At 37.6% G+C, this 23,382-nt stretch overlaps 1 protein-coding gene across 1 annotated transcript; it reads left to right on the forward strand.

Annotated features, from left to right (window-relative positions):
• Positions 1–1,549: 1,549 nt before the first annotated feature.
• Positions 1,550–19,965, forward strand: LOC117991727 (uncharacterized). The gene is made up of 8 exons (XM_034979326.2): positions 1,550–1,613; positions 2,644–2,839; positions 4,255–4,482; positions 9,283–9,422; positions 16,141–16,155; positions 17,116–17,395; positions 18,239–18,466; positions 19,847–19,965. The coding sequence occupies exons 1-8, from the start codon at positions 1,605–1,607 to the stop codon at positions 19,963–19,965; spliced, it is 1,215 nt and encodes a 404-aa protein (XP_034835217.2). The 5' UTR covers positions 1,550–1,604.
• The last annotated feature ends 3,417 nt before the right edge of the window (positions 19,966–23,382 follow it).

The raw sequence follows: 23,382 nt of genomic DNA on the forward strand, positions 1-23,382 counted from the left end.
GTTCCCGCGGGATTTTTAGAAATCTAAATCCACGCGGACTGGGACGCGGGCATCAGCTAGTTAAGGATATTTTTATTTTTCAGACCTTGTAGTCGCAAGCTTCGATCGCGGTTTTATACTAACAAACCTGTCTAATGGACAGCTAGGAACGCGGCACAAGACTTGAAGACTAGAAGAGAGACCTGTGTCCAACTGTGGACGTCTAACCGTTAAAGATAACGTAACTGTCTAACGATCAATACCTACTTCAGGAGTACAGGCATTGCGCTTAGTTGCAATCACAGACCACCACCAGCTATGGACGCCTAATAGCACCCGCGATCGCCAAGCTTAGGCAGTTGCTTAGCATAAAAGTCGGCCTACGCCCGTTTGGTACCCTATAAGATTTATTTATTTTGACGACACCCATTGATTGTCTAGCCGTTAGACAATCAATGGGTGTCGTCAAAATAAATAAATAAAAACCTATTAGGTACCTAATAGGTACAGCGTTGCTTATCGGCCTCCAAGTGATAGTTAGTTTCCAGGTTCAATTCCCGAGTGCCGACCGAAAACAATCAGGAAATGATCTCCATTAATTAAGCTCAGTTTTAACTCTGGCGAGAATCTAGTCTGATTACCAACCTTTTCCCAACCTACAGCTATTTAGCCGTATAAGAACGAAAACATGAGAACTTCCTAGTGCTTAAACAATTGATGCACTAAACTTTTATGCTAATAATATACAATTTGTTTTGATCAAGCCAAGTTTTTTGAATAGTATGAACTAAAATTGGCGCATACATTGTTAGGCTTTTGGTATACTAAGCCCAATATTATTATTTTAATAAACTGACCTAGTAGGAATAAATATTATGTGACGTATCCCGTTATTTATTTTAGTATTTTCTAATAATTTTAAATTAAAAATAGAGTTGCACAATTTGAAATAAAATTTATGTTTGTTTACGCATGTCATAATATTATCATAAAGTAACCCTTTGAACCATAAATTATGCCATGATTAAATGAAAATCTGTCAGTTAAATTTTAAATTTAAATATAAATAACCTAACTGCATTGGACTATGAAAACAAAATAGCATATAGAAATAGATAGCGGATTTTTAAAACATTTTTAATATTTACGGGAACATTTTCGATCTTTACATTTCGCATTTAGCAAAATCTTAATAATTTATATAAAATACAAAAAAATGTATCTACCTGTGTCCCCAAACTGGTTTCACTGAAAAAGCAATAGTGAGAAAATGTCTTCTGAGTGTATTTTTAGCGTAGTTGCCTGGGTTTTTTTTTATTTATTTTTAGCGTAGAACTGCACACGCCGGGTAACCGCTAGTAGGATATAGTATAGAACCAAAAATACATGAAGATTTACAAGCAAAGAACAGTATACAAAACAGACACGTACTACACTTAAAATCAAGCTTTTATGAGTACGATGCGTGAAATGTGTAAATTGGTCTCGGTGTGTTCCAATCCTTACTCTCATCTCACAGAGATCCTACATCTCAACCTTGACATTGCCAGCATTGATGGCAGCAGTATATAAGCCGACCTGGACCCAAGATGCATCATTCCACCACCAGTACTTGAAGAAGCAACATGAAACTGGTACGTCAATCGGCCTAATTATATTAATTTCGAAAGGACTCCCCGTGAAGTGTTTTGTAATTATAGTGGATCTCATTTTACTTGAACTCGTGATTGGGATATTATCAAGAGGCGAAAATACGTGTGAAATATTTCTGTGGACCTTATTAAGATCTATAGCATATTGTATAGCAACCCTGGTTATTGGATTTGACGACCTCCCTGGCGCAGTGGTAAGCACTGTGGTCTTATTAGTGGGAGGTCCCGGGTTCGATTCCTGGCAGGGGTTTGGAATTTCTAAATCTCTGTTCTGGTCTGGTGGGAGGCTTTGGCCGTGGCTAGTTACCATCCTACCGGTAAAGTCGTGCCGCCAAGCGATTTAGCGTGTCGGCACGATGCCGTGTAGAAATCAAAGGGGCATGGGTGTAATAAAAACTGCCATACCCCTTCCAGGTTAGCCCGCTTCCATCTTAGACTGCATCATCCACCACCAGGTGAGATTGCAGTCAAGGGCTAACTTGTAACTGAATTTAACGGTCCAAGATTCCGAGATTTGTTTTTAACAATCCCGTGGGAACTCTTTGGTTTTCCGGAATAAAAGTAGCATATGTCACTCTCCAGTAGGGCGATTGTCTAAAACCTGCATCAATCATTAATACAATCTCAATTGTTCTGATTGGCTGAATTTGTGCGATTCTTGTTGCAACAATGCATTGTGGCCAATAGTGAGCGAGCATTAACCAATCAGAGATGATTGCGATCGTGACATTGTAGCTGTCAAACAACCGCGGTAGGGCCACAGGTCTTTGAATATACCCATGCAAAAAATCACGTCAATCCGTTGCTCCGTTGCGACGTGATTGAAGGACAAACCAACAAATCAATAAGCCAAGAAACAACCACACTTTCGCATTTATAATAATGGTACTGATTAAGCTTACCCAATTAGAATGGAATAGAATAGATTTTTATTCAGATAAACTTTTACAAGTGCTTTTGAATTGTCAACTAGTTTAATTCAAGGTGATTAAACAAGCTTTCCGCTTCCCAGATAATCCTAGCAGCCTTAGTTAGCGTGTGCGCCGCGGCCGTCCTACCCGGCTATGGCACCGTGGTACCCCCCCAATACGCTAGGACCTACTACCCGGAGAGAGCTCGTTCTGCCCTGGAAAGGAATGCCGCCGTCTTGAGATCAGTGTCTGATCAGAACGAACTGGGGTACCACTGGGCTTATGACACTGAAAATGGTGAGTTTCAAAGTTAATTCAATGACCGATGACCCCTTTACCCGCTGCTTCGCCCAGCCTTGCTATATGTCTACTGAGTACATAAGTGATAAGTACAGTCTAAGATGGAATCAGGTTAACTTTTTTTTATTTTTTTTTTATTTTATTTTATTGATCACGTAAATTTCAAAAATACATTTTAAAATAAACAGTTCGCCATCCTCTAGAAACTGTTAAAGTTTATGTGAGGATGGCGAGTTCGCGTTTTACAAATTTAATAAAATCTAGGTAACAAACTTATAAAAATTAAAAGCTGTAAATTAGTGCATATTTGTACATATAAAATATCGTTACATGAAGCACTTCCTAGACCTAGACTAGGCATCCAAAGAGGCACCTAGATCCAGGAAGTGCCTCTTACAATTTCTTATAAAAATCGCTCTTTTACTGTAGGTATTTTGCAGAGTTAAAGGTAAGTTATTCATTATATTTGCTAAGATATATGAACATGTTCTAGTTCCATAATTATTATTATTCTTAGGTAATTTAAACTTCTTGTAGTTTGGTAAGATGCGCAGCTTTCTGTTTCTCTCTTTACAAGTTAGGTGCTTTATGTTATGAACTAGAAGGTGATTCACTAAACTCAGTGTCTTACACTAAGGGTGAGATCTATAGAGCGCACTCTGACTTTGCTCAGACTTAAGACACGGTTAAAACGAGACAGCGTTATATAGGTGGCATAAATCTGTCTCGTTTTAACAGTGGCTCAAGTCTAAGCAAAGTCAAAGCTCGCTCTATAGATTTCAGCCTTAATGATAGTCCACCGAGCTCATTTGATATTTCTGGGTCCATTGCTGCTTCGCTGAGTGATATTAAGAAAACAATTCGTAGAAGGTTTTCTACGAAATTTTTTCGTCACGAATTACTTAATAATGAATTGATGATAATAAGCCTAGATACTTATACTATAACCGTTAAATCTTATGCTCATCTATCTTTCTAAATATATAAAAGGAAAAGGTGACTGACTGACTGACTGACTGATCTATCAACGCACAGCTCAAACCACTGGACGGATCGGTCTGAAATTTGGCATGCAGATAGCTATTATGACGTAGGCATCCGCTAAAAAAGGATTTTTCAAAATTCATTGTGTAGTCCACGCGGACGAAGTCGCGAGCATAAGCTAGTTATAATATAAGCTTAAGACAATAATATACCTAAGCTTTACGTTTATAGTTTAAAGTTATAAAAACAAGGTTAGTGATCAACTTCGAGAAATAATTTTGCTATTAACGAATTTATTGAGAAATTTTATCTTGATAAGTATTATTAATTTTATCAGTAAAGTGCGATTTTACAATTAGGTATCATAACAATTTCAATAAAAATAATCTTCATTAAAAAAAAGTGAACCACCAATCTTTACTTTTCAGGCATCCAGGCTGAAGAAACCGGCCGTGAAGCCAACGGTATCCAGGCAGCTGGTGGTTACTCATACACGGGAGACGATGGTCAGGTCTACAGCGTGAGATACACCGCTGATGTCAACGGCTTCCAGGCCCAGGGTGCCCATCTACCCACCTCGCCTCCCATCCCTGAAGCGATAGCTAAGGCTCTGGCGGAAAATGCCAGAGATGAAGCTGCTGGGATCTTTGATGATGGTAAGATTCTGTTATATTTACAATGAACCAAAATCTTAATTTGCTATAATGCGCTGAAACAGTTCAAGTGCATTGCACTTTGCAATTGTGCATTGTAAGGTCTAAATCTCCTGAGGATGCTCCGGTGTCGGGGCGAAACGTGCGTCGAGTGTGTTTTGGGATTTGTGTGGTGCTGCCTGGTGGCTGCTTTTTCCTGCATGTTTAGCAGTGGGAGGGCGGGCGGTGCATTTCGCATGCTGCATGTTGCACCATACAGATTCGACCTGTTTCGGCGGATTATAGCAAACTAAGCTTTTGGTTAAAACCTGTGATAGCCTACTGGTTAGGACGTCCGCCTTCTAATCGGAGGTCGGGGGTTCGATCCCGGGCACGCACCTCTAACTTTTCAGAGTTATGTGCGTTTTAATTAATTAAATATCACTTGCTTTAACGGTGAAGGAAAACATCGTGAGGAAATCTGCATGCCTGAGAGTTCTCCATGCTGTTCTCAAAGGTTTGTGAAGTCTTCCAATCCGCACATGGCAACCCTTCTCATTCTGAGAGGAGACCCGTGCTCTGTAGTGAGCCGGTGATGGGTTGATCATGATGATGATGAAGCTTTTGGTTCATTGTATTATGTATATCATGGTCTTCCGCAAAGTAACGCCTGCTTTCTATACAACATCTGTTATATTTAGCGGAGGCTTGCTCGCGTATTTCTGCGTAGATATAGCCAGCCTTCCAAATCACTTTAACTCTAATGTATAATAATCTAACTTAAAGTAAAGTAAGTAAAATATGCTTTATTGTACACCAAAACAAAAACAATAGACATATAACAAATACAGCATGTACAATAGGCGGCCTTATCGCTAAAATAGCGATCTCTTCCAGGCAACCTTAGGGTAGAGGATATAAAAATTAAAGAAAGCGGAAGGGGTGTACTAATTAAATAAAGTAAATACACATAATATACGTATGTATATATATATATATATATATATATATATATATATATAAATGAAAATACAACAGTAAATAAGAGAGGAATAGACGACAGATAAGTGGAATAAAAAGTAAAAATAAATAAACACATCAAATGGAGGATAAATAAAATAGCTTCAATTTTGTTTTAAAAATTGATAGTGATTGAGACTGTTTGATATCCAAGGGGAGAGAGTTCCATAGCAGTATAGCGGTAACAGTAAATGATTTAGCATAATAAGAAGAGGAGTGTGTAGGAATTTTCAGGCGTAGATTATTTTGAGAACGAAGAGAAAAAGAGTGTGTATCACATCGGTACTCAAAACGTTCTTTAAGATAAAGAGGAATGGAGGGATTGAACTTAACTTAACTTAAATCTAGTTTTTTTTACCAAGGTCTTGTTCATGCTCTATCGTTGCATTTAGGTATAAGGTACTGGGCTAGAACTAGATCCGTAATTTTATTCAAACAGTAACTCATCTGTCTGCCAAATTACAGGGCGACCTTGCTTAGCCTTATTTGTTGATACTAGATTATAGAGTACTGTATTAGGAGAGAAGATTATAGAGACGAATCGTCGGCGTTAAATTGAAGATTCAATGCAAATAAGAGTGTTGCAATCATGTAGGCAGAAAAAAATGTCTATAATCTATGTACTTACAACGTACCTACATAATATAAAAGAAGAAACTGACCTATTAAATTACTTAGAGCTTAGATTGTTGGGTCTAGAAGCTTGAGATTTTAAAACGAAGTCAAAGTATTAATTCAAAGTAGGTACATATAACAAACCATTAGATTTTGCATGTAGGTTTTCGTTGTAACGTACCTAAACGCCTCTCTTCTATCATAATAAACCCAAACAGACTTCGACATGTTTATTTATTTGGGTTTATTAAATCTTTATTTTTAGGAGTTTTTTTCACTGACGGGTGGCGATTGAAACCCCTGATTGAGCATTATGATCATCGTAGGTAGGAAAAACAGCTAAATTGCGTGTAAACAAAAATTCGCACTTTAAAGCTTTATTTCACTAACTGATCCCTGATTCAAAAAATGATTTTCACACATCTGCAATAATTTCAAAGACTAATCCAACGACACCCAATACCATGAGACGGACGAGAAAAAAATTTATCTCACGTTTATTCTCACGTGTCTAGGGGATGCCTCCCCTAAAAATATTTTTTTCAAAATTTTATTTTACCACTATCTGCGTAATTAATCTGTAGGTATATCCATGGCAAATTACAGATTTCTAGTACAAATTATAGTCTCTGAGTTAAGCCGCGGACAGACAGACGGACATGGCGTCTGTCTTTATTATGGGTACTACGGAACCCTAAAAAATAGACATGGTTAGTTTTCTTACTAATTTAATTTAATGAACCTGTGGCATCTAGCTTCTCGAAGTCTGTGATCATCGCCATCGCCTATTAAGGCAGAACCATCATTAAAACCATCAATCTTCTTTATGTATTGCTTCAATGATTTTGTCTGACTTTTATGATCACTCTAATTAGTAGATTGTCGTTACATAACAAATGAGAAGATTTATTTCCATTTAGACATTGAAATATTCAAATAGAGCTTTTATTGGATAGGTACTAGCTTATGCTCGCGACTTCATCCGCGTGCAACTGCTCAAATTTCGAATCCCTATTTTATCCCCTTAGATGTGGAATTTTCAAAAATCCTTTCTTAGCGGAGGCCTACGTATATAGCTATCTGCATGCCAAATTTCAGCCCGATCCGTCCAGTGGTTTGAGCTGTGCATTGATAGATCAGTCAGTCAGTCAGTCAGTTACCTTTTTCCTTTTATATATACCTATAGACTAGCTTATGCCCGCGACTTCGTTTGAGTGGATTTAATTTTTTATTGAAATCCTATTGGGAACTCTTTGCTTTTCTGGAATAAAAAGTAACTTCTTCTTTATCCTGTCCAGTCCTGACTGACTGACTGACTTATATATCAACGCACAGCCTAAACCGTTGGTCCTAGAGACATGAAATTTGAAGGGTCTGTTCTTTGCAAAGAGTAATAAGTATCGAAAGGATTTTTTGAAATTCCACGCCTAAGGGGGGTAAATGAGGTACCTTTGCATGAAAGTCTGTCATTTTTAAAGTTACATCGATGAAAATTGGTATCATTTTTTACGATTTTTCTACTTCCAAGGGTGTTAAATAGGGGATGAAAGTTTGTATGAAAGTCCGTCATTTTTTGAGTTATTTCCATAAGAATTGATATTTGGGTTTTTGGTTACAAAAAAAAATACCTACCTATTTCAGGGTTTTTGAAAACTGCTCCTACGTCGATTTTCTAAATTCCACCCGAGCGAAGCCGGGGCGGGTCAGCTAGTCAACAATACATTAAAAATACTTTCTGCCATAATAGAACATTACTAGATCCGCCTCAGGATAAGAGTAAGACCTCTGAGTGTTATGATATTTCAAAGTTCGTCAAAATCCTCACGACTAGACTGATCGTGACTAGAGGATGACGCGGCCTATCAACTATCAAGCCGTCAAGATTCACCGGAATAATATGAAATGAGAATTATATGCTACCTGTAGTTGTATAGCTTAAGGCTAATAGCATTAACACTTTGGTCACGAATTTTTGATACCTACTTTAATGGATTGATGATAATAATAAGTTAGGATAAATCTTTGACTTGTAATAACTGTTTGACTTGTATAACTATTAGAGTAGTTGGCTTTAACGCTTCTCAAGCTCTCACCATAGCGTAATTTTTTTTTTTAAAAAGAATATTAGCCATATTAAATGACAAATATTCCCCTTTCCTTTCCAACTAAGCGTCAAGCTTGTGCTAGGAGTAGGTACGACAATAGTGCAACGGGCGGGGTTTGAACCGTCGACCTTTCCGTTTTCAGTCCACTCCTCTACCCGTTGAGCTATTGAGGCTAAAATACTTAAGTACCTTCAGTAAGACGACACCCTTACTGTCTGCTTTGTAAATTTATGGTCGTGGCACCTACAAGCTACATACTTGAACCTCTGATTCACCACTAAGCAAAATAACTAAACTTTGTTCAACTGATTTTTAGGGTTCCGTACCTCAAAAGGAAAAACGGAACCCTTATAGGATCACTTTGTTGTCTGTCTGTCTGTCTGTCAAGAAACCTACAGGGTACTTCCCGTTGACCTAGAATCATGAAATATGGCAGGTAGGTAGATCTTATAGCTGACATTTGGGGAAAAATCTAAAAACCGTGAATTTAGGGTTAGATCACACAAAAAAAAATTAAATTGTGGTCATGAACTAATAATTAGTATTTTCAACTTTCGAAGTGAGTGACTATTATCAAGTGGGATATCATATGAAAGGTCTTCATCTGTACATTCTAAAACAGATTTTTATTTAATTTTATGCATCATAGTTTTTGAATTATCGTGCAAAATGTCGAATAATTACGACTGTAGTACGGAACCCTCATTGCGCGAGCCTGACTCGCACTTGGCCGGTTTTTGTCGGTCGGTATACTCCTATCTGAAACCTCTCAACGTATGAAGTATTTCTTTAGGCTGAACTCTTACATCATGGATGTTTGTTACCAAAAAATGTTTCACTGAGAGACACTGAATTTTTTTTTTTCTAAAATACTTTCAAAGGATTAATAATAAATTTCACATGAGCTCGGTGGCTATCGTTCAGTGTTAGACACTGAGATCACCGGAGTCCGAAATATAGTAAACATTTTAAACTTTTTTAACTTGTTTTCTTGTCTGTTGACCGATGAGTTAGAGACTTGTAATTCTAAAGATAGATGACGAAGTAAGTTTAACTCGCCTTCATGTTTCTTTTTATTTCACAGGTAGCTACCGCGACGGTAAATACGACTCAGGAGTATTCGCCGCCCGGCAGTACACTACCCCTCGGCAGTACACTACCCCTCAGCAGTACACTACCCCTCAGCAGTACATCGCCCCAACCTTCAGACAGCCATACGGTTTCTAGACGAACTCATCTGCTCGTGCCATCGAATTAGTTCTAAGTATTGTACAGTACAATGTTTACGCAATAAAGTGATTAGCAAATACAACTACTATTTCGCACATTTTTTTTTGATCATCATCATCATCATCAACCGATAGACGTCCGCTGCTGTACATCTAGGTCTTTGTAGGAACTTCCACAGTCTACACGCCTCAGTCTTGCTAGAATCTAGCAGCTCCCTGCGACTCGTTTGATATCGTCTGTCTTCCAACGCTTTTAAGCTGAACTTTTTCTTACTTACTGCAAACTTTTATTACTACTTAAAATTAGAATTGACTACTTAAATACCTACTTAATTATCCTCCTATGTAAAGTCCTCTCTATGTTAATATTCTATCATCTACCTTTGTCTAAGGCTGTGTCTCCTGCCTTTAGACAGCCAATTCGGCTTCTAGACGACCTCATCTGATCGTGCCATCGAATTCGTTCTAAGTATTGTACTGTGCAATGTTTACGCAATAAAATGATTATTGAATATAAGTACGTTTTGAACTCTTTCTTTATAATCATCATCATTATCGACCATTAGACTCCCCTGCTGGACATAGGTCTTTTGTAGGGACTTCCACAAGCCCCAGTCTTGCGCCGCTGCCAGAATCCAGCGGCTTTATTATTTCTTCGTCTTCTTCTGCTGAATTACTTTGTAAGGTCCATGTTTATCTTACTATCTAAAGTCCTCTTTCCTTTATACTACTAGCCCTATCATTTATCTTAGTCTAAGGAAGTATCTCCAGCCTCCAGACAGCCTTACAGCTTCTAAACGCTCATGCTTTCAAATTAGTCCTAAGTACCTACTTAATTATCCTCCTATGTAAAGTCCTCTCTATGTTAATATTCTATCATCTACCTTTGTCTAAGGCTGTGCTCCTGCCTTTAGACAGCCAATTCGGCTTCTAGACGACCTCATCTGCTCGTGTCATCGAATTAGTTCTAGTATTGTACAATGTACAGTGCAATGTTTACGCAATAAAATGATTATTTATCAAATACAAGTAACATTTTGGACTTTTTCTTACTTACTGCAAACTTTTATTACTTACTTCTTCTTCTGTCTTCACTACTTATAAAGTCCATGTTTCCATCCTACTGTGTAAAGTCCTCTTTATGGTACTCTTCTATCATTTACCTTTATCTAAGGCTCTATTTTCTAGACGATGTCATCCTCTCGGGCTATTTAATTAGTCCTAGGAATTGTAACATTGCAATTTTAACGAAATAAAGTGATTGTCAAATACAAGTAACATTTTGGACTTTTTCTTACTTAGGTAGCAAACTTTTATTACTTCTTCTTCGCTTTATTCTAACATATTGTAAAGTTCGTTTTCCTTTCTGTTATACTAACTCTATCTTATTCTGATTAAAGATAAAACTCATCTACCCTCACCGTGCCATAAAACATTATGAGTAGGTAGTTCTGAGTATTGTACAGAGCAATATTACTAGCAGAGAAAGTGATTATTAAATCCAAGTTCCAAGGGAGAGGGGGTGTTCCAGGGCTCTTACTGCGAATTTCTTGAAAGACAAACCCAATGAGGCCCTAGCGCCAAAACACGCAATGTATTATAAAATATTTTTGTCATGTCTGAGTTCACCTAATATAATAGTAAAATCATGAAAAAGATGTTAGAAGAATTAGTCACTTGTGAGTGAGTTGTGAACTAATGGTTGCTTGAGATTTTTATCTGAAGATGCCCCAAAATACACGGGACAGACACACAATTCAAAAATAACCCATTCGACAGGCCGTGTGACCTCCAGCTATTGTACAAAATTAAGCCTATTCCATCACAATAAGGGGCATATTTCCGACAGCGTGTGTATAATTAGTGATATCAATCGTTTCGCTCAATTTACAACGAGTTACAAATTACTGCGCCATGTTACACTTCTTTACAACTCATTGTTCTGTAAGAGTGTTTTATACAGCTAATTAGTTTAGGGTAGGTTTACCTTTAGGCCATCAAAGTAAATAAACCTATTGTGTATTGATAGCTTCGAATGCTTTCATGAGAAACTGTCTTTTGATTTCGGTTTTGCACTTGTAAAAGCTTCTTTGCGTGAAGATGGATATCAAGCTCCAATGATCGGAATACCTAGTAAGTTTCACTATAATACCATCAGACTGATTTCGAAAATGATTAGTCTCAATTAGTCCAGCCATCACAATAAGAGGCACATTTCCGACAGCGTGTGTACATAATTAACGATATCAGTCGTTTCGCTCAATTTACAACGAGTTACAAATTACTGCGCCATGTTACACTTCTTTACAACTCATTGTTCTGTAAAAGTGTTTTATAAAGCTAATTGTATTAATTTAGGCTAACTAATCCTTGGTCCTTTGGCAAGATTACTTTAGCTTAGATTAGCTACATCTCTTCCATGGCTTCATCTGTATTGGAATCGGGCTTAGTACTTCAGTACTTATACCTACTTCATCCCTAAAGCCGACGCATATTCACGGAGTGGAGTGCAGCTGAATCTTTTTGATAATAACTTCAACACAGCTTTATTACAACAAATTTTAAAAGCCGATCAGACACTTGAGGCTGTGTAATTTTTACTATTACAGAGAGAGCCAGCACGTGCCAGACCTTCGTCGTTTCAAAAAAACTGAAAGTATCTCTGCGTATTGTCCCCAACACTGAAAGACACTTAGTATCATGGCAACCCCCTGCCAGAAAAGTTTAAGGGTGTCTGGCAGGGGGTTGCCGCGACACTAAGTGTCTGGAAATGTATGACATGATTTCTTATTCTATTCTGAAGAAAATATTTAAAAAAATTGGACTTTATAGGTACTTTGACGTAAGATTTTTACAACTTTATTACAATTACAAACAAACGTTCCTCCTAGGTCGGGGACAACACGCAGGGAAACTTTCAGCTTTTATAAAATAACGAAGGCCTGGCACGCGGTGTCTCTTAGTCCATAATAATTATTAAACATCTGATTGTGATACGTCCTAAAATGTATATCGATAATATTGCTTCCTCCGATTACAATTTTTAAAGTATTGTACGATAACGATGGAACTCTGCAACAGTTTATTCATTGAGCGCCTCATAAATATAACGGAGCAAACTGTCTGAAACGTTTATTAAATTTAAGTTAAAGTTAATAAACGTTTCAGGCACTTTAAGTCTTTAACAATAATATTAATTAAATGAAACCTTTCTTTTCAGTTTTGAATCTTGGTTGCACCCTGACTAATTTTCCGTTTTCTATTTTCCCATAAGTCTTCATCTCTCTTTCTACGCGACTGCCCGAAAACAGGAGTGTAATTAAGTTTCTTTAACCCGCCATCAGTACCTACCCTTATTATAAATGCGAAAGTGTGTTTGTTTGTTGGCTTGTCCTTCAATCACGTCGCAACGGAACAACGAATTATCGTGATTTTTGGCATGGGCATAGTTAAAGACCTGAAGAGTGACATAGGCTACTTTTTATCCCGGATAGATGGTATATCGTTAGAATCCTTACATCATCCCAAGTAACACTAGCTATTATGTTTTTGAAAAATTCAATATGGCGGCCGTATGGCACCATTTTCAAATGTGATTTTTTTAAACTTGTAGTTCGTTTTTGGCAAGGCAGTAAAGTTGTATTTTTGATTTTTAAATTCTCTTTTAACAGCGTATTATCTATCAGTTCAGTTTTACGAATTAGAAAAAATGCTCTCACTTCTTGTTGTTTTTTAAAAAAAAGTTTATTACCACCAGATAAAATATCATACCAGAATTTGGAACACTGTCTACATTGTGTTCGACAAATCGTATCGTACGCCAGTCGTTAAGTGTAAAATTCCTGGTATTTTGTACATCAGCAGGCAAACTATGCGTAACCTCCCTGTATTGTATAGTCTGATGAGATTAAGGCATTGTTTGTTTGTCTGTTTCGCAAGACAATAGATCAATGCAGGCATTTTTATATTGTGTCGAATTTATTGCACTTACGTACTTACGAAATTGTCGCGTGTTAGATAATCTTGATGGATATAATGGTTTATGTAACAATAATAATTATGACACAGGATAAAAATTAGACTTATTAATTACTTTCATTACATAATAATTTATATCACTACCCATTACAATGATCGCGAAAGTGTGTTTGGCTTGTTGGTTTGTCCTTCAATGACGTCGCAACGGAGAAACGGATCAACGTGATTTTTGGACGGATATAGGAAAAGACCTGGAGAGTGGCATAGGCTACTTTTTATCCCGGAAAATGAAAGAGTTCCCGCGGGATTTTAAAAACCTAAATCCACGCGTACGAAGTCGTAGGCATCAACTAGTAATTTATATTGTCACGACCTTGACCGCGTGGATTTAGATTTTCAAAAATCCGGTGAAAACTTTGATTTTCGGAATAAAAGTTGGCTAATTCCGTCCCCGGGATACAAGCCATCTTTTTGTCGTGAATTTCGTCAAAATCGATTTAGTGGATAGGCCGTGAAATATATTTTATTAACAGATGGACATACAGCACTCCTATCTAGACCTCTGATATCTCTGGTCATCATCATCATCATCAACCGATCGCCGGCACACTATGGACGGACGGACGGAGGACGGAGCTCCTCCAAGAATGAGAAGAGTTTAGCCCATAGTCCACTACGCTGGCCAAGTAAGGATTGGCAGACATCCACACCTTTGAGAACATTATAGAAAACTCTCTAACATGCAGGTGCAGTGCATTGCATGTAGTTTTCTCACGATGTTTACCGTCGCCGTTATAGCAAGTTTTGTCTGGTAAGAGGCTTCGGCCATGGCTAGTTACCACCATTCGTGCCGCCAAGCGATTTAGCGTTGCGGTACGATGCCATAGGAACCAAAGGGGCATGGATTTATTAAAAACTGCCATACCCGTTCCAGCTTATCCCGATTACAACTTAGACTACATCATCACTTATCACCACGTGAGATTGCAGTCAAGGGCGTACATACGAGTAGCTCCGAAAAATTAGAGGTGCGTGCTCGTAATCGAACCCTCGATCCCCCGGAGGCCGACATCTTAACCACTAGGCTACTACCACTGGCAGTGGCATCGACACCTCAATCGGTTGTTCTAATTACACAGTAAGTATGATAAGTACTAGATATCGACGTCATTATGAAATCGCAAGTGAAGATTTACTTAGAGCTTCACAAGATTAGACCAGTTATATTTAATTATTAAGACACTTAATTTTTTGCAATTAAAATATGTATTGCTTTTGTTTTCCATCTTAATAATCAGTGGTTAAGGTAAAGAGTTTTAAGTCTTATAGAGATGACAAGAAATAAAAAAAACCAGTCTAGTACAATAGTCGGACTCGCAGACGAAGCGTTCCATACCATCGTATGAGATATTAATATAACACTATGTACCTACCCACTTTTTTTTTAATTTGCGTGGCAGCCATTTTGAAATTCGCCATCTTGAATAGAAATGCACAGTGAAAATAATTTCAATTCTCTGCTTATTACGGTTCTTGGGACGGCTGACAGACAGATGGACGGACAGACGGGCGGACAGCGGAGACTTAGTAATAGTTCCCATTCGCACCTACCTAGTACGGAAGCCTAAAATATTGTTAATAATAATAGGTGTGGAAATTAAAAAAAATTAACCGTGATAAAGTGACAGACAGACACATTTTAGCATTTATAATATTAAGTGCAGATATGAATTAAAAGATTTATTTAAAATGTGTGGAATAAATTTAATCGTTCAACTTTATTGATTAATATTTTTTTTTAAATGATGACATAGTTTTGGGAAATCTTTATCGCGAAATAGTAGCCGCTCTAGTAGTTTCTCAGCTCTGTCCGAAATTTGCTCTACATGTTCATTCACCGGATGCATCTCGTTACTTAAGTTACTTAACCAGCTTCTTGCTGTCTGACCACTACCAGTATAGACTAAAGTTAACTTATACTAATATTATAAATGCGAAAGTGTGTCTGTCTGTCTGTCTGTCTGCTAGCTTTTCACGGCTCAACCGTTCAACCGATTTTGACGAAATTTTGTACAGAGATAGCTTGCATTGATTAGCTTGGGAAGGACATAGGCTACTTTTTATCCCGGGAAATTGAAGAGTTCCCACAGGATTTTTAAAAACCTTAATCCGCGCCGACGAAGTCGCGGCCATCATATTCTAGTTTATTATAAAATAAATAAAAGTTTACTCAGCTCACAAAATAGTACAACAACAAGTAAAGGAAACAATCCGAAAACCGCGAGTAACCACGAAAAATATACAACCAAATGTTAAAAATTACGAAATTAAAACAAAGAAAACTTAAAACTACGAGCTGGAAAGTAGGTACTAAAAACAAAAATAATGGTCAGCATTATGCTGCAGTATTTGACTACTGCAGCGCTGATTTTCAGGCAGAGCCTATATTTATTTAGAGCCTATATATATAGTTCTTATCATCATCTCGCTCACTCTCTCTCGCTCACCGACTCGCTGGACTACGACCAAGAAGTATCATATCCTGTCTTCGTTTTTGCCAGCGTTCTAGCTACACCCTGTATAGGAATATGTGCCTAGCTTCGCAGTGTTCCTGGTCTAACTGCAAATAAGTGTGACTTAATAAGAACGTGCGTATATAGAAACTTTTTAGTATATAAACCGACAGAGAAATTTGTGATACACATTCGTGTCTCATCCATTTCGCGAAATTATAGTCCAAAATGAAATTGGTACGTCCCTATTTCCAAAAAAAAAACGATTGAACAACTGTTTTAGTTTATATGCAACTGTCTATGAACTTTGCGTTTTTTTTGAAATTGGACTTTTTATTTTTTCTGTGGCTGTGTAAACCGTGTGTTTGTGTGTGTAGTGTGTCTTTTCCTTTAAAAAAGAAAATTAATAGTAGGAGAAGTTGAGAGATTGTTTTCCTCCGTAAAGCCCAGACTACTTAGTGCAGATTCAAAATTCGTTCCTGCTATTGCCAAGTTTTTTTTAAACCTACCTATAAAAAAGCTGTGGTAGCCTAGTGGTTAGGACGTCCGCCTTCCAATCGGAGGTCGGGGGTTCGATCCCGGGCACGCATCTCTAACTTTTCGGAGTTATGTGCGTTTTTAAGTAATTAAAATATCACTTGCTTTAACGGTGAAGGAAAACATCGTGAGGAAACCTGCATGCCTGAGAGTTCTCCATAATGTTCTCAAAGGTGTGTGAAGTCTGCCAATCCGCACTTGGCCAGCGTGGTAGACTATGGTCAAAACCATTCTCACTCTGAGAGGAGACCTGTGCTCTGTAGTGAGCCGGTGATGGGTTGATCATGATGATGACCTATACATGTGACAAAATATTACAGAGTAAAAATTTCAACAGTGTTAAAATTTTAGATTGAGAAGAAAGGGAAATTGAACCAATGTTACGTAACAGGCCAACATTACATGTGAAGTTGCGAGCATAAGCTAGTTACTAACCCTTATGCGAAACTGTGATTGTTTGTTGGTTTGTCCTTCAATCACGTCGCAACGGAGCAACGTATCGATGTGAATTTTTGCATGGGTACAGTTCAAGACCTGGAGAGTGACATTGGCTTTTTATTCCGGAAAATCAAAGAGTTCCCATGGGATTTTAAACACCTAAATCCACGCGATCGAAGTCATCACCAGCAAGTTTATTATATTTTATTCATTTAATTACAGATTTCATCATTCACTGCCATCATAGCTGCTGCGTCAGCGGGCCAAATATTCAACCAACCACAAGCCGAACACTACGCCCAAGCAGCAGATGCCTACCAATCAAATGCCGAGGTAGAAGTGCCAAGCGCCTTCGATGGCCAATCACAAGGGTTCTCAGGCCATGGAGGTGGTGGTCTAGCCTATCAGGAACGACCTTCCAAGGACGCGTATGCGCAGATCTTGGCATACCATTCTGAAAGCGATGGACACAACTACCAATATGCTTATGAGACTGAAAATGGTGAGTTTAACTTTTGTTTTAAGTGTTAATTTGTTGATTCAGACAAAACTATTTTGCTGGAGGAGCCTTTACTACTTATTATAAAATTTCCTGTGTGATAATTTTGTGGAGTTAAATACTACTTACCACAGTTTAACGATTCGTAAAACAGTGATATTATGATACTACCACAGAATATATCAAAGTCCGTCATCAATGGATTCTACCATAGCGGGAAATACATCATCACATCATCACTTTCCATCAGGTGTGATCGTGGTCAAGCGTTTACCTATAATGAGTTTGAATCAGATAGTTCTTTAATTTTGTATTTTTGATGACTTAATTGATTAGTAGGTATTAATATAAGTAGGTATTCCCAAATTTTCATGAATAATTCTGCTATATTCAAATCCCATTTGTTAACCAAGGTTTGAAAATCTTCTAAACAATGTTCTAAACTATTAGCAAGCTGAAGTGGCAGTGGGCAGGTCATTGCCTGTCGTAGAAGCGATGGTCGTTGGAGCCGGAAAGTCCTTGAGTGGAGACCGCGTTTAAGCAAGCGTAGTGTGGGACGCCCTCCAGCACGATAGACCGCATAGAGGCTGGCTTGAAATGGCTGGATGAGAAAGGCTGAGGACCGGGTGTGGTGGCCCTCTTTAGGGAAGGGCTATGTCCAACAGTGGACATCCACAGAATGATGATGATGATGATGATGAAACAATTTTGTCACTATATTAATTTAACGCTTATTTTCTTAAAATTCTCTATCTCTCTACCTTGATGTATACTTTGATAGAGTTCAGTTAATTTAACTATCCATTAAGACAATTTGATACGAACCAGTTTTTCCGTATTTTCCAGGAATCAAAGCCCAGGAAGTTGGCACTGTCAACAAGGGCACGCAAGCAGAAGGTGGCTACTCCTACAAGGGTGACGACGGCCATGTGTACACCGTGAACTACATCGCTGACGAGCACGGCTTCAGGGCATCTGGAGCCCATCTGCCCACACCTCCCCCCATCCCTGAAGCCATCCTGAGGGCTTTGGAGCAAAACGCTAAGGATGAGGCCGCTGGAATCCTTGATGATGGTAAGTCTTACATCAAAACAAAACTAAGCAGTGCAATCCAAACCGATTAGAAAATCGTAGTTAAAGTTAACGTTATCGTGGAACGGTATACGTGGATATCCATACATTTTGAGCCTCAATAACTCAACGGGTAAAGGAGTGGACTGAAAACCGAAAGGTCGACGGTTCAAACCCCGCCCGTTGCACTATTGTCGTACCTACTCCTAGCACAAGCTTGACGCTTAGTTGTAGAGGAATGGGGAGTATTAGTCATTTAACATGGCTAATATTCTTTTTAAAAAAAATACTAATATTATAAATGCGAAAGTGTGTCTGTCCGTCCGTCTGCCTGTCTATTTGTCTGTCTGTCTACTGGCTTTTCACGGCTCAACAATTCAACTGATTTTGATGAAATTTGGTACAGAGTTAGCTTACATCCCGAGGAAAGTACATACCTACTTGTAGGCTACTTTTTATCCCGGAAAAGTAAAGAGTTCCCCCGGGATTTTTTTAAACCTAAATCCACGCGGATGAAGTCGCGGGTATCATTTAGTCTACTGTCTGTCCACACACTGTTAATATTATAGATTTTTATTTTTAGAGTTACCATACCTTTTGTTTTCTTCTCACCGTTAATACTTTTGTCGTTTACTTGTAGTTTATTTTTGTTGTATCTTTAATAATCTTGCATTAGATTGTATCTTTAATAATCTTGCATAGACGACCTCCCTGGCGCAGTGGTGAGCGCTGTGGTCTTAATAGTGGGAGGTCCCGGGTTTGATTCCTGACAGGGGTTTGGAATTTTATAATTTCTAAATTTCTGGTCTGGTCTGGTGGGAGGCTTCGCCCGTGGCTAGTTACCACCCTACCGGCAAAGCCGTGTCGCCAAGCGATTTAGCGTTCCGGTACGGTGCCGTGTAGAAACCAAAGGGGTATGGGTTTAATAAAAACTGCCATTCCCCATTCCAGGTTAGCCCGCTATCATCTTAGACTGCATCATCACTTACCACCAGGTGAGATTGCAGTCAAGGGCTAACTTGTATCTGAATAAAAAAAAATAAAAAAAATAATGACTCATTGGAACCTGAATCATAAATTCCAGAAACATTTAAAGTATCATATTTTAATAGTAAATTTTACTTTTATTAATGGTGGCACCTCTAGCTATGCAAATTTTTTTTTAGATGACATCTTAATTTTTTCAAAAACTCTTGAAGAACATTCATTACATTGGTTGGTCCATCGTGCTGGAGGGCATCCCACACTACTTTTGCTTATACGCAGACACCTCTCAAGGACTTTCCGGCTCCAACGACCATCGCCTCTACGACAGGCATGGGCCTGCCCATTGCCACTTCAGCTTACTCGCAATTGTTAAATCCTGTTTCTCCTCACTTCCAGGTTCTTATCACGAACAACACCAGCAGGGTCAGAACTACCAGCTCAATGCCTATCAACAAGAAGCCTACCATGGAGCACCTGCCCAAGCCGAGTCAAGTGAGGCAGGGTACCATCATTAACTTGAAGGTTTAGACTTTAGATCATCTGCGGGGAGATTCACTAACTCAGTCATCAACACTGAATGAGAGGTCATTTAACATTGGTTAGTTATACATTGCTGCTACACTGAGCTATTTAAAAATAATTCTTCATAGAAAATCTTCAATGGATTGAAAATAAATGTCAAATGAGCTCGGTGGCTATCATTCAGTGTTGATCACTGAGATAGCGAATCACTCCGCTGTAAAAATTTGTCAGTCTGTGTTCCTAGTTCTGTTATGTTTATAATATGAACATTTTAATTATTCATTTACCGTAGAAAAAGATGATTTTCTTTTATTTTCACTCAAGGGATAAGGTATGTGCATCTTATTAACAAAAAATAATTCTACTAGTTCTCGAAGACAAATCTTCTGAATTATTGTTAGGTCGTGTTTTATGTGGTAGGTACCCAAAATTGTAGCTTGATTTTGGATAATGGTGATCATGGTAATCAAGACTTTTATACCCTTTTCTAATAATCTTGTTTGGTAGAGTTATCAATGATGTAGGATTACCATTATAAGTCAATGAAATTGAAATGTTCGTATAAACAACCTGTTACGTCTAGGTTTATTTTTAATTAAGTACCAGTACCCGTAGTACAAGATTTTACGTCTCACCAAACCAAACCAAATTCGAGAGTCGAAATACTTCCGCGTTACAGTAAACTGGATCTTAACTGCCTTGTTTTAAAGCTCAAGTTTGTCTACACTTCTACAGCCAGCGCTCCAAGCGGAAACATTGCGAAATTAAAATCAGTGGCATTGAATATTTGACTTCAATTCAAGGCTGTTTAGGTCCATTTTACTGTAACGCGGAAGTATTTCGACTCTCGAATTTGGTTTGGTTTGGTGAGACGTAAAATCTTGTACTACGGGTACTGATTTGTACTGATTGTTGTTATATATTTTAGTATTGTTAAAAACCTATATTTTCCCCTTGATTGCCGTTATATCTTATCTTTCTATAACTATGTATATCTTTGTGTAAACGTAATAATCTTTTTAGATGTGTAAAAGCTAGTCTACTTAGTTTAAAGGCTTGTACCAAATTATGTTATACTGAAATGTCTAGTATCCTCTTGTTATTCCTATTGTTGTTATTTACTTTAATAAATGAAGGCGTTTCCTTAATGTAATATATTTTGGTATTATTTTTAATTTTACATCTAAACTAGCGTACTAAAGCTTAAGCTAGTTTGAAATAAGCTTAAGATTAATAGCTTACCTTACATTCCCCATTATCTTAAATATATGTATAAAAGGAAAAGTTGACTGACTGACAACGCACAGCTTAAACTACTAGACGGATCGGGCTGAAATTTGACATGCAGATAGCTATTATGACGTAGGCATCCGCTAAGAAAGGATTTTTGAAAATTCAACCCCTAAGGGGTTGAAATAGGGGTTTGAAATTTGTGTAGTCCACGCGGACGAAGTCGCGAGCAAAAGCTAGTATAATTATAAAACGATGCTACGTATTTTTGACTATTTTATTATGGTCTATGACATAGGTACAAGTACCTCACCTATCTGACTTTTAAAAAGTGTCCAATGTCACCATGTTTTATACCTATAAGCCTGGTAGAGATAAGTATTTTTTTCTGAAACGAAATTCCCAATATACCTACCTATCTACCAGTAATTTTTCCAATACTATAAATACTATAATTTTGTGTTTGTAGGTGAAGAAAAAACTTGATTAAACCCAGTTTTATTCCATAAAGAGTTTTCCTTGCTAGGTAGCAGTAGATATTCCATAAAATAGTTCGCTAGTAAGGCGTAAGAAAATAACAATCGCAGCCTATAACGGGATAGGAAGCTCACATATTTAGCATAACAACTCAATTAATAGGTGTCTGCAAAAATCACTACCGCGAAGATTCACCTACGTAGTAAACAGTAGAATCCTACGCGCTACGGCCATTGTGATGCGTAATCACGACATTCCTTGCATGCTCGATGGTTTGATTCACTTTGATCTGGTGAGTTATAAACAAATAAAATAAAAGTCGTTTATATTCAAACCTTGGCCCATATAGTGTTGGTACAAAGATAGTCCGCTAGTAAGGCATAAGAAAATAACAATCGACGCCTATAACGGGATAGGAAGCTTACATATTATTTAGCATAACAACTTAATTAATAGGTGTCTGCACAAATCACTACCGCCAAGATTCACCTACGTAGTAAACAGTAGAATCCTACGCTACGGCCATTGTGATTTGTAATACGACATTCCTTGCATTCTTGATGGTTTGATTAACTTTGATCTGGTCAGTTATAAACATTAAAAAATTGTTTATTTCAAACCTTGGCCCATATAGTGTTAGTACAATATTTACTAAAAAAAAATTGGTTTTCCGGGATAAAACGTAGCCTATGTCACTCTCCAGGTCTTTAACTATAACCATGCAAAAAATCACATCAATCCGTTGCTCCGTAGCGACGTGAGTGAAGGACAAACCAACAAACCAACAAACAAACACACTTTCGCATTTATAATAAGGGTACTGATAGGTATACTATGTTAAAATCGCTACTAAACCTTTAAATAAAAATAAGACACCGGGGTGAATTATTTAAGATCGCAAAATGAATAATACCACTACAATCACACCAATCTACCGCAAGGTCTCGGGTTCAATTCGGCGAGTTATCCCACATTCGAAGATTGAAACCGAAGTCTATACAGGATTAGTCATGTCATTGTTATGTATTGATGCCTTTAAATATTATTTCGCGACTTTGACCTAGATTTCTGTCTGGGAGTCTGACTGTAAACTTTTACTTCTAGTTAATCTGTGTCTATTACTCTTAATTTGGACGTGGATATTTTATAAACTGCGTGAAAAAGAATTTTTTTTTATTCAATTAAACTTTTACAAGTACTTTTGAATCTTTGCAATGGCTGAAGAACCAGCAAGAAACTTGGCAGTTGTTCTTTTTAATAAATAAATAAATAAATAAATGAAATAAAATAAAAATCTTTTTTATTCGTATTAAAGATTTGATATATAGGTAGGTACTGTAATTTAATTTTTATGCCATACCTACCTATATAAAATTAATTGCGACTCCTGCGCATTGCTGGAGCGAGCAAATTCCACACTTTTTTATCTTCAATTGCGTAATTTGAGCCTCAATAGCTCAACGGGTAAAGGAGTGGACTGAAAACCGAATGGTCGACGGTTCAAACCCCGCCCGTTGCACTATTGTCGTACCTACTCCTAGCACAAGCTTGACGCTTAGTTGGAGAGGAAAGGGGAATATTAGTCATTTAACATGGCTAATATTCTTTAAAAAAAAAAAAAAAAAAAATAGAAGCATACTTAAAGGCAAGTCCAAATTTGATTGCAGAGTTTTGTTATAAAAGATTATTCTAAGTAATTCCCA

This window comes from Maniola hyperantus, chromosome 20 (genome assembly GCF_902806685.2).
Source record: "Maniola hyperantus chromosome 20, iAphHyp1.2, whole genome shotgun sequence".
Classification (NCBI taxonomy): Eukaryota; Metazoa; Arthropoda; class Insecta; order Lepidoptera; family Nymphalidae; genus Maniola; species Maniola hyperantus.

Excerpts from the sequence above, each read along its gene's own strand:
- LOC117991727 (XM_034979326.2), top strand. Across the intron at positions 4,483-9,282 it reads TGCTGGGATCTTTGATGATG|GTAGCTACCGCGACGGTAAA; the intron begins GTAAGATTCTGT and ends TTTATTTCACAG. Across the intron at positions 17,396-18,238 it reads TGCTTATGAGACTGAAAATG|GAATCAAAGCCCAGGAAGTT; the intron begins GTGAGTTTAACT and ends CGTATTTTCCAG.